This window comes from Macaca mulatta, chromosome 10 (genome assembly GCF_049350105.2).
Source record: "Macaca mulatta isolate MMU2019108-1 chromosome 10, T2T-MMU8v2.0, whole genome shotgun sequence".
NCBI classification, from domain to species: Eukaryota; Metazoa; Chordata; class Mammalia; order Primates; family Cercopithecidae; genus Macaca; species Macaca mulatta.
The window spans coordinates 85,916,767-85,928,871 of NC_133415.1; the positions used below are offsets into that span (position 1 = coordinate 85,916,767).

At 49.8% G+C, this 12,105-nt stretch overlaps 1 protein-coding gene across 1 annotated transcript in view; it reads left to right on the forward strand.

Annotated features, from left to right (window-relative positions):
* Positions 1-12,105, forward strand: part of BPIFB4 (BPI fold containing family B member 4) — a 30,018-nt gene that overhangs the window by 13,210 nt on the left and 4,703 nt on the right. Inside the window, 5 exon segments of the mRNA NM_001243263.1 lie at positions 278-331; positions 2,778-2,948; positions 5,581-5,648; positions 8,139-8,181; positions 9,975-10,038. Coding sequence (NP_001230192.1) covers positions 278-331; positions 2,778-2,948; positions 5,581-5,648; positions 8,139-8,181; positions 9,975-10,038 — 400 coding nt within the window.

Genomic DNA, 12,105 nt, shown 5'->3' on the forward strand with positions numbered 1-12,105 from the left:
ATTTTTAGAGGAGAAATATTCAGGTTTTGCCTGCTGTTCTTTGAGACACTCCTTGGTTAGCTTAAGTCAGCCCAGGCCACTTAATCACAAACCAGCTACCATGATCTATGTATGGCGATGATGGCTGGATAGGCAGGACCTCCCCAAGGGTCTTTAAGGGAGAGAAAATGCCCTGCTGGCTGTCGTGAAGCAAGTAGGAGTTTAATCACTGTATTAGCAATTTCTGTCTGTACCGATAGCCTCCAAGACTCACATGGCCCTTCTTCTTGTCCTGTAGTTTGAAGAGCTTCCTCCGCTTACCACAGCCACACTGGGAGCCCTGATCCCCAAGGTATGTAAGGTGGGCAGTTCCCATTGCCTTCAGCCTCATTCTCTATCTTGTTGTTTGAGAAACTGGATTGGAAGGGAAGATGCTCAGTGCTGGGGTGGGGTGCTCTCCCTACAACCCCTGCTTGGGAGTGCGGTGACAGTGACAAGGGCTTGCAGGCTAGATCCCCATGGGTGGGGGGGGGGGGACACAGAGGGTTGAGGTGTAAAGACCCTGAATTCTATGGGTGGTCCAGCCTGCATAGGCCTAATCCTAGCCTGGCCACTTCCCTTGCTGTGTGACTTTGGGGAAGAGTCTTAACATCTCTGAGCCTTAGCTTCCTCATCTGTCAAAAAAGGCTACTGATACCTATTCCATAGGTTATCACAGGAAGGTAAATGAGATGATGCATATAAAGGTGTCAACACGGGCCAGGCACACTCAGGTGCACAGTAGCTTAGAGGGAAGAGCCAGCCCTTTGGAACAGGCAGACATGAGTCAGCACATCCCAGTCATATGACCTTAGGCACACAATTCCTCTCTCTGAGCCTCAGTTTTCTCACCTGGAAAAACGGGGTAACCACGTTCACTTCAGAGGGTGGCTATGGACCTGGAGTCTGCACCAAGGCAAGGAGCAGGCATTTGATCAACGTGAACTATTATTACTGTTGTTAATAATTACAAATTATTTCTTTTAAAAAAAGAGCAAGTGTGCTTTTGTCTAATTAGTGACCATATAGTGTTAGAACAAAGTTCTTTCTCACCCCAGTTCTTGTCCCATATCTTGTTCTGGGCCTATTACCTTGCACCTGGGAGCAAAGTGCTCTGTACCTAGTAAGGGTCATGCAGGTGCAATCTATAGCATTTTTAGACATTTTTCACCTCTTTTCTGCCTGCCCTGTTTAGTCCTGGGTGGAATTCAAAGGCTGGAGGGGAAGACCAAACTCAACACGTGGTCACTATTGCCCTCATGTGGCTGCAAATCGAACACCAGACGCATCATTCTCTAAGGTGGTAACAGTGGCAGCTCCAGCTAGTAGGTGGACCCCTCAATCGACTGGACCTTTTATTTACTGGGTCACTTTCTATGTGCACTGCACTTTACAGCTTATGAAATTGTTTTTTAGAGTATACTTTTTCTTTCTTTTTTTGAGACAGAGTCTTGCTGTGTTGCCCAGGCTGGAATGCAGTGGCACAATCTCGGCTCTCTGCAAACTCCGCCTCCTGGGTTCAAGCAATTCCCCTGCCTCAGCCTCCTGAGTAGCTGGGATTACAGGTGCTCACCACCATGCCTGGCTAATTTTGCATTTTGAGTAGAGACGGGGTTTCGCCATGTTGGCCAGGCTGGTCTCGAACTCCTGACCTCAAGTGATCTGCCCACCTCAGCCTCCCAAAGTGCTGGGAGTACAGGCACGAGCCACAGCGCCCAGTCAGAATATACTTTTTCATTTGGTTCTAATTGTTCCCTCTATCCACAGGACCAGAGAGGAGGAGCACAGCATTTACAGATGGGGAAACAGAGGCTCAGAGGGGTCACATGATGAGGCGGTAGCAGAGCTGGGGTAGAAGAGGGACTCAGTCCTCAGTGGCGCTGGGCCTGCAGCAGGGGGAATTCAGGCTGGACACAGCAATGTGTCCTGGAGACCCGGGCTGCACAGTCACCAGGGGAGGGGACTTCTTTCTATTTCTTTTGAAAGCAATATTGTGGTTTTGCCCATTTCTCTATGGTCAGTTAACATAGTTAAGAAGTGTATTCCTTAAAGCATGTATTTTTGATAAGTCAATTATTTGGCAAATGTGGCAAACTGCCATTTTGTGAATTGTCCCTTTAGTAAATTAGTTTTCAGGGAATCAAACTGCAGCAAACAAGCTCAAGTCGCTCCAGCAATCTGGGCCCGGGGCAGCCAGTGGCTTGCCTGAGACCTCCCTGTGGGATTCCCCAGGCGTGGACTTCTCATTTCAGGAACAGTGTTCAGAGGCAGTGGGAGGGCCTGGGCTCCGAGCCCACAGACGTGCCCTGGAATCTTCACTTTCCTCCTGGCCTTGGACAATTTCCTTGGCATTCCCCTCTGAGGCCCCATTTTCTCATCTGTAATGTGGAGAAAAAAAATTACCCCATGGGTGGTTGTAATGATTGAATGAAATTAAGAATGTCCATTCAGCACCTGGCCGGCATCCCCGGGAGACCCCATTTCACTCAGTACCAAGTTTGGAGCATTCCCAGGTGTGAGGCATTGAGCCTGAATTTTGCCGGCATGATCACAGTTATTTCTCATAGTGACCCCATGTGCAAGGCTCAGAGAGGGCAGCTCCTTGCCCAGTTCTCACAGTGGGTCACTGGCTTTGCCTGTGGTTCGTTGAACCCAAGCAGCATGTGATCCTGGTGCTCTGTGTTTAGAGGTTGGCTGATAACCCCCTGGGTACCTCCTATGCTAAGGGCCCACCCACCTGGCCTGGTGCCTGCCCACAGGTGTTCCAGCAGTACCCCGAGTCCTGCCCACTTATCATCAGGATCCAGGTGCCGAACCCACCATCTGTGACGCTGCAGAAGGACAAGGCGCTGGTGAAGGTGTTGGCCACTGCCGAGGTCATGGTCTCCCTGCCCAACGACGTGGAGACTACCATCTGCCTCATTGACGTGGTGAGTGTCTGGAGGTACTGGTGGCCCCAAGCTGGGCCTCAAGACAGGACCACGTGGTCTCCTGGAGCCCAAAGGCCCCTTCAAATCACCTCTATTTCCACCTCTATGACTATGGGCCCAACTTTGGGGCCAGAGGCGCTAACCCAAATCTAGCCTTTACCACTTCCAGCTACATGACTTTGGGCAAGTCACTCTCTGTCTCTGGACTGGAATCTTAACTCTCTTGCCAGCCTTGCACAATTTCCTTGGCATTTCCCTCTGAGCCCCAGTTTTCTCATTTGTAACATGGAGAAAAAATACCACATGGGGTTGTCGTGATGATTGAATGAAATTAAGACTGATTTTCTCCTCTGTCACAGGGGGATGGCAGTAGGGCCACCTGAGTAAGATGCTCAGAGCAGTGCCTGACATACCTGAAAGGCTGCCAAAGTGTTAGCTGATATTATTCTCACAGGTTATATATACCCCAGTGTGTGGCCAAGCCAGTCTTGGTCATTCATTCGGCAATATTTATTGAGCACCTACTATGTGTTATGCTTTCTACTTGACGCTGGGGAAAGGGGAAACGAGACATGTGGTGCCTGCTCTCTTGTCCCTGGTACCTAGCAGGGGACGGATACAAATACAACAATTTTCACAATTATTTCATAGAAAGGAATCCTCTTAAAATGTGAACCATGGCTGGGCACGGTGGCTCATACCTGTAAACCCAGCTCTTTGAGAGGCTGAGATGGGTGGATCACTTGAGGCCAGGAGTTTGAGACCAGCCTGGTCAACATGGTGAAACTCTGTCTATACTAAAAATACAAAAATTAGCCAGATGTGGTGGTGCACACCTGTAGTCCCAGCTACTCGGGAAGCTGAAGCACGAGAATCACTTGAACCCAGGAGGCGGAGGCTGCGGTGAGCCGAGATTGCGCCACTGTGCTCCAGCCTGGACGACAGAGCAAGACTCCATCTCAAAAAAAAAAAAAAAAAGTGAACCATGTTTCTCTTCTGCATTCCTTCAGTTCTAAAATAAAAGCCCATCTCCTGGCAATGGCCCACAAAGTCCTCATTACCATCCCCTCATGACCTCTGAGCTCCTCCATGTTCCTCCAACATGTCAGGCACTGTCTGACCTCAGGACTTTTGCACATGCTGTTTCCTCTGCCTGGGATGCTCTTCCCCCAAGTATCAGGTATCTGCATGGTCACTCCCTTACTTCCTTTTTTTGTTTTTTTTTCTTTGAGGCGGAGTCTCACTCTGTCTAGCTTAAGGCCTAGCACATAGTAGATGCTCAGTAAACACTGCTCAGAGGAATGTGTTAAGCTGTGTTAAATGCCATTTCCCCCTCCATGGTTAAGGCTTCAGGCTTCGGACTCAGACACTTGGGACTTTGGTCCCACCTGCTGTCTTCCTGCTAGTCCCTCCTACTCCAGAGCTCGAGACCAAAATGAGCCACCTCTAGCTGGGAGCCAGGTGCTCCAGGCGGGAGCATGCCAAGCCACAGAGTGTGGGGGTTCTTGTCCGGGCCTTATAAGACGGGAGGTTTAAAGGGTCGATTCTAGCCCATGAGTGGGAATGACTGTCCCAATCTATCCTCCATCCATCAGCCTCTACTGTGTGGAGATTTTCCATCAGCAGCCCAGAGGTTTGTGTGAGCCAGCCCGGCACCCTGCAGTGACTCCTGCTGTCCCAGGGATGCAGCCCTGACTCCTCCCCAGCCCACAGCTCTGCCTGGTTTGGCCCCATTTCACTGCAGCCTCACGAACCCTTTTACCTCCTTGCTCTCTGGCCTCTTGTCTACCACTCTAATGCCAACCTCTTTCCTGCCTCTGGGCCTTTGCCCATGCCCTCCCCACTGCCTGGATTACTCTCCCACCCTCTTTCCATCTGGCCAAGTCCTACATACCCTTCAGTCCTCAGTTCAAAACACCATCTCCCATGCCAGCTTACACCCCTGCCCGTGCACCCAGAGCCCCCAGTTCTTCATCAGGCCAATCATCGTGGTCTTTGTTATCTAATAACATCACCTGAATCTGTTGGGAGCTTACTGTTTTCTCACAAAGCCAACTTTTAAATTCAATTTATTTTGGGTGGGAGACAGGGAAGGAAAAAGGGATTTTCCTACAAAAAGTCCTCTACTTGGAGAGAGAGAGAGAGAGATGAGCCTGAGCCTTTTATATCCTCTCCTGGGGGATGAGACAGTTATGATTGGCAGTGGTGATACCCAATCTCATCATCTAAAGCGAGTTTCGTAGGCTACGAGCCACTCCCCACCCACTCTGAGGCATTGCAGAGACACCTGGTAAACACCCGCTATAAATCATGGGGATCCTGTGACATTTGCCTTACTGAGAAGTGTTCACTCAGCCCTTACTGTGACTCACTTGCAAACGATAGTTAATGTTGGCAACTTATTATTGCAAACTCCTTCCCTCCAGAGGGGGTGCAAATCCATTACATGGTGAGTGTTAGCCAGGAGTCTCATGCTTGTAAAAGGAGGTCTGACCCAGGCCTCGGGGAACAACCTGACATCACGCTCAGGATTAACGAAGCCCTACCTAGCACAGGGCACACAGTGAGCCCTCCGCAAGCACTGGCCAAGACATGATGGCAGTGACGTCTTTCTCCTTTCCTTTCCCTCCAGGACACAGAACTCTTGGCCTCATTTTCCGTAGAAGGAGATAAACTCATGATTGATGCCAAGCTGGACAAGTAAGGGGCTATGCTGCCTTGGGGTCCTGGTGGTGCTGGTGCTGCTCACGGAGGAGCCCCCAGGGAGCGGGTAGAGGTCTCCTGTGTGGCCATCAGGGTTGGGTAAATCCAAGGAGCTGCAAAGGTGACAATGGCTCATGCCTGCCAAGACCATTGTCACAAGCCAGGCAAGGTGGGTGAAGCTATGAACTTAGAAAGAAACTACTGCCAAAATCAACAATGTCAGTAATAATAATGATGCTAGGGGGTGGGCACAGTAGCTCATGCCTGTAGTCTCAGTGCTGTGGGAGGCCAAGGCTGGAGGATTGATTGAGGCCAGGAGTTTGAGACTAGACTGAGAAACATAGCAAGACAACATCTCTACAAAAATAGAAAAATTAGCTGGGCATAGGTTCACACCTGTTGTCCTAGAAAAAATTAGCCGGGCCTGGTATCATGTGCCTGTAATCCCAGCTACTCAGGAGGCTGAGGCAGGAGCTCAGGAGCTCGAGGTTGTGGTGAGCTATGATTGTGCCACTGCACTCCAGCCTGGGCAACAGAACGAGACCTTGTCTCTAAGTAACAACGATGATGAGGAGGAGGAGGACGGGGAGGAGGAGGGTGCTGGTGATGAGGACGTACCAGGCTCTGCTCTACGTACTGGAAGTGTATGTATTATCTTGTTTCTCCCCTCCGATGGTCCCAGTGGAAGTGAGGGCTATTATTCTCCCTTTGTAGGGAAAAAACTAGGGCTGGAAACAGTGGATTTACTGACCCAGGGCCACCCAGCAAGTACATAGAGGGGCTGTGAGCCAACCCAGTTTCGTGTGACCTGCTGTATTGGCTGGGTACCATCATGCGCTTTGGAGCCAAGCAATATGGGTTCAAATCCTGACGTGACCACTAACGGGCTGTGTAATATTGGCCAACCAACTTCACCTGTGAGCCTCAGCTTTCTCATCTGCAAATGGGGATAATAGTCACTACCTCATAAGAGTCATAAAAAGAATAGTTATTATTCATTGGATGCTTTCTGTGTGCCACATATTTGGCTAAGTCCTAGGTGTGTCTTCATTTAATTCTTTCTTTTTCTTTTCTTTTGAGCCAGGGGCTCACTCTGTTTCCCAGGCTAGTGTGCAGTCATAGCTCACTGCAGCCTTGACCTCCCCAGCTCAAGCGATCCTCCTACCTCAGCCTCCCAAGTAGCTGGGCTTACAGGCATGCGCCACCACACCCCACTAATTTTTGTATTTCTAGTAGAGACAGCGTTTCACCATGTTAGCCAGCCTGGTCTTGAACTCCTGGCCTCAAGTGATCTGCCCGCCTCAGCCTTCCAAAGATTTGGGATTACGGGCGTGAGCCACTGCACCCGGCCTTCCTTTAATTCTTGATACCAGCCTATGGAAATAAGTACTATCATTATTTCCATTTCAAGATGAAATGAGGTCATATGAAAAATTTTTAGCACGTGACTAGATCATCGTAAGCTTTTCTTTTACGACCAATATTTCTTAAGCCCACAAATGGCAGTTACTCATGATTAAGATAGTGCACATCAGAGACATCCAGGAGTTCCCAAGGAGGCAAGAATCAGCCTGTGGCCTGGATAAGGAGTAGAGGCCAGCTGTGCAAGAGTTGGGGGTTTCCTGCAGAGACAGCAGCACAGGCAAGCTTTGCAGAGAGGAAAAGGGCACAGATACTGTGGGGTGCAGTGCCTGAGGGGGTGAGAAGGCTGGGTGACGAAGTTAGGAAGAAGAAACCATGTCTGAAGTGGAGAGTCTTCTTTCCGTAGAAGGTGCCTTTATTTCCCTCCTGCTGGACACTGAGCTGATGCTTCTGAAAAGCCCCGAAGGATTTCCGCCCCACGGGCAAGCCTGGTCTGGCGTCTCTCGGGTAGGACTGTCAGTTGCAGCAAGATTCACGTGCAGCAAGACGGAGGCCCTTACAGAGCAGAGCAAGACCTCAAACCCCGGCCTCAGCCTCCCGTCTCAGAACAGCACAATAGCGAGAGTGCAGGTTCAGGGTGTGAGACCTGGGCTATCCCTCCCTGGCTCTGTGGCCGCAGTAAGCTACCCTGGAGCCTCAGGCTCCTGCTCCACTGGATGGCTGGAAGGATTACACGAGGCGGTGGCGATCACTCATGCGCATATGGCAGGGCCTCTGGAGCAGCGCTTTATAGAAATACCCCCTTTAGTCCTAGCAGCCACCCACTTTGCAGATGAAGAAACTGAGGCATAGAAAGGTAAAGTACTTTGACTAAGGTCACAAAGCTAGTAGGTGGTAAAGCTATGATTTGAGCCTTCTCTGTGTGGTGCATGAAACCCTGGGCATGGTGTCTGATGTGCAGTTAGCGCTCAGCGTGTAAGAGCCAGCATTGTTCTTATTAAATCGCCGCAGATGGAGAGTGATCGTGAGGATAGGGGAGGGGCTTCTCACAATTTGTTGCAATGCAAGAGACTTATGATTTTCAGGCAATCCCTGCTTCTCACAGGCTGTTTTCTTCTTCTACAGGACCAGCCTCAACCTCAGAACCTCAAATGTGGGCAACTTTGATGTAAGTACCATGCTCAGGTCCCAGGACGAGATCTTCTGGGAAGGAGCCCAGGACAGGCCTTCCGGGAATGATGTTCCCGTGAGGCCGGCTGGGCACAGGGAGTTTGTCCATTCCAAAGGCTCCCGTCAACACTCTCAGCCCTCATTATGCAAATGGACAGATGGAGAAACTGAGGCCCAGAAGGCAAGTGAGGGGTAGAGGACAGACTTGCAGCTCCTTCTACTCTGCCTCGGGTGCTGTCCCATGTTAACTGGCTGCCCCATGGGGGGCCAGTGGGCCCCAATTGCTCCACTTCAGGGTGGGGAGGCACAGTGGCAGCCTTGTCCTACAGGAGCCCTTTCCTCCTGGAGGTAGGAGCCCCTGACTCCTGTGTGAGCTTGAGCGATATCAACCCACTCTGAGCTTCCGTTTCCCCATCTATAAAATGAGTAAAAGTTGAGTTCATTCCTAACCTCCCTTCTTCCCTTCTTGGCCCTGGGTTGTGGAATTCTGCTTTTCCAAGGGTCCAGGAATCGGAGAGGCTCACATTCTAGGTTGGGTCCTGTTTTATCTCTTTGTTCACTCTTGGGTGCCCCACCCCCACCTAAGGCTTCAGAAACACTCCTTCTCCCCCACCCCTCACCTCTACTTTTTGTAAATTGACAACTAAGCATCTGCTAGCTTTCTGGGACAAGCTTGGATGAGATTTCCACGTGTGCAGAAAAAGTCAAACCCATTCATTGTGTTGCTTATTTTATAGATTTCTAACCCAAAAAGCTGCAGCCTGTGAAGCTGGTCTTGGCAGCTTCATTTTATAGGGAGAAACCGCCCAAGGCTTCCCAGCTGGTTGGGGCAGAGTTGGGACTAGAACTGAAATCTCTGGACTCCAAGCGAAGAAAGGGGCTGACAGTGTGAAATTAATGAATATGAAGCTATCGAGATGTGCCCTAGGCACTGAGTTATGCTTTTTTTCTCTTTTAATGAGGCTTTCTCATTTAATCCTTACCACCTTATTATGATTTTGGTATTATTATTACATCCATTCTTCCAAATAAGGAAGGTAAGTTCAAGTGACTTGCCCAAGGCAACAGAGCTAAGAAGAGGCACTGCTGGAAAGTGAGTCCATGCCCTCACCCTGTGCAGACTGGAACATCCGACATTTTACATACAGGGGCTTAAGTCTGATTTTTATAACCACCCTCTGAGGCAAGGGTTACTCACTCCTGTTTTCAGAGGTGGAAACCAAGGCTCAGAGAAGTTAAGGGAGATAACATATGAAAAGGCTCGAGGCCAGGAGTTTTACGTGATCTACTCACCATCCTCACCGCATCCTTACAAACTCAGCTCACTGACCCATTTTGCAGCTGAGGAAGCTGAGGGTTAGAGGGTGAAGGAGCCTGCCCAGAGGCCCATGGAGGCTGAGCTGGGATGGGAACCCGGGGTGTTGGCTCCAGGGCCATTGGGCCTTCCGTGATGCCATGATGGTACCATCGGGGCCAGGCCACCCTAAACCCTGTGCTCTGTGCCTCCCAGGGGAGGAACTAGGCCTCCCTCAATCCCTGCTTCATAGGGGCCTTGGATCAGCGCCCACGCTGGGCCTCAGTCTGCCCATCTGCATAATGTGCAAGTGGACGGGGGGCACCTTAAGGCTACCCGTGAGAAATTCTGGGGTCCCAGGGGTTCTAACTGCCAGAACCTAGACTTTCCCAGAGCAGCTCTGTGTCTCCACCTTGAGCCAGGGGAGCAGATCCAGGGGGCCCTCTGGAGCTAAGCAAACCCCTTGCCCAGGCTCAGTCCTCCTTCTTCCTCTGCAGATTGGCCTCATGGAGGTGCTGGTGGAGAAGATTTTTGACCTGGCATTCATGCCCACAATGAACGGTGAGAGCGGGTGCCTGCACCTCTGGGAGCTTGTGGCTTGGGTACTGGGGGATACTGGCTTGTTAGGCATGCTGGATGTGCATCTATCCTACCTCAATAGTATTTCTGAGCACTTCCTTTGAAGTGTATTGATGAAAGCCTCCAAATCCAAATGAGGCCCCCAAAGTTCCAGCACCTTCCTTATTTGCTTCTTTCCTGTTTGGCTGATTGTATTATTTTTCTGATTATCTATGAAAATTCCGATTATGTATGGACATTGTATGTGTGCAAATTTTAGAAAGTATAAAACGATTAAAAAACTCACCTCACAGAGGCAATGAATCTCAACATCTGAGTATATTTCCTTCTAAACCCTTTTTTCTCCATTTTTTCCCCATGTGATTGAGATATTTTCTGACTCACATTAAAAACTGTATTTAATTTTAATTATAAAGGAACTACAGGAATACATTCTCATTTTGAAAAGTTCCATTGGCGCAGATAAAGCTAAAGTCGCTCTTACCGACGTCCCCAACCTCCTTCCTAGTCCAGAATCTGCCCCCCTGGGCGGCCATATCAAGTTAGGAGGTTTTCTTGCCCGACTTTATAAACAGAGTAGACTGAGCTTGCTTTGCTGTCTGTGGTGTCTCAGGAATGTTACTGGGAAGGCTGCTTGTTGAACTATGGGGGTCATCGGCTACTCACATTCTGGGACTGGGAAACTGCCCGATCCCTCAGGCCACTGGGCCCCAGACTCTCTCCCACTCCTGCTTCCTGGATGAGAAGACAAGGAGGGCTGGCACGTCCCAGCTGATGTCATCAGCTACACCAAAGGGGGTTCTTTTGGAGCCATCTTGATGTCAAACTAACCCTTGTTCTGGGCCCTGTGGCCAGAGGACGCTGAGTCTCACTGGTGGGGAAAGTGGTGGTTCCTCCGTGAGAGACGACGGGGTCAGGAGCTGGGCTGGGCCAACCTGGAAGGGAAGAGATGGAGCCTCTTACATGGCTTAATCACTAAGAGTGGTATGAACTTGGGGGCGAATCTTTTAATCATACTGAAATGCAATTCACTATTTTCAAAATGAGATCTTAGACTAGGTCCATAGTCCCCAAAGTGAGCTCCGTAAAGCAGTCCCACAAAATACCCTGCAAAAAGGGTTCCATGACCGAGCAAATTTGGGAAGTGCTGAAGATACTCCTGCAGGGTAGATGCACGATGTCTTTAGCTTTTTGAAAAGTCCTGCTGGAATAGGGAAGTCTATTAAATTTCACTTAATTTACTTCCCCAGCCACTCTTTCCTATCCCACTTCTTTTTCTCTCTTCCTGCTCTCTTTCCAGAACAGTAATTAGCAGGTTTACCTAGGCTCTGACAATCTGAAAACAAACAGCACATCCCATGGCAGAGTCAATGGTTGGGGCTCCACGTGCACCTTTCCATTACTTCACTCGGCAAACATTTGCTGTCTCCTCTATGACCAGGCAGACCAGGCAGACCAGGCAGACAGCTGGGTGATGCTGGGGACACAGTTCTTTTTTATTTTATATTTTATTTATTTATTTATTTATTTATTTTGAGATGGAGTCTCACTCTGTGGCCCAGGCTACAGTGCAGTGGCGTGATCTCGGCTCACTGCAATCTCTGCCTCCCGAGTTCAAGAGATTCTCCTACCTTAGCCTCCTGAGTAGCTGGGATTACAACTGTGCACCACCACGCCCAGCTAATTTTTGTATTTTTAGTAGAGACGGGTTTTTGCCATGTTGACCAGGCTGGTCTCAAACTCCTGACCTCAAGTGATCCACCCACCTCAGCCTCCCAAGGGGATACAGTTCTTGCCTTCAAGGAACTCACAATGTGGTGGGAGTGACAGATACAGAAACAGAGAATTAATATTTTATAGTTTCTCTCACAGAGCAGTTCAGAGTTGGGATGGGGGTGCTGCAGGAGCCTAGAGTCATTTGGGGTCCAGAAAGCCTTGCAGAGGAGGTAACATCTGAACAGTCTCGGAGAGGGCTCAGAACTCACCACGGATGCTAGGGTGAGAGAACGTGCGCCAGGCAGGAGGAACTGCAAGGACAAAGACCTAGAG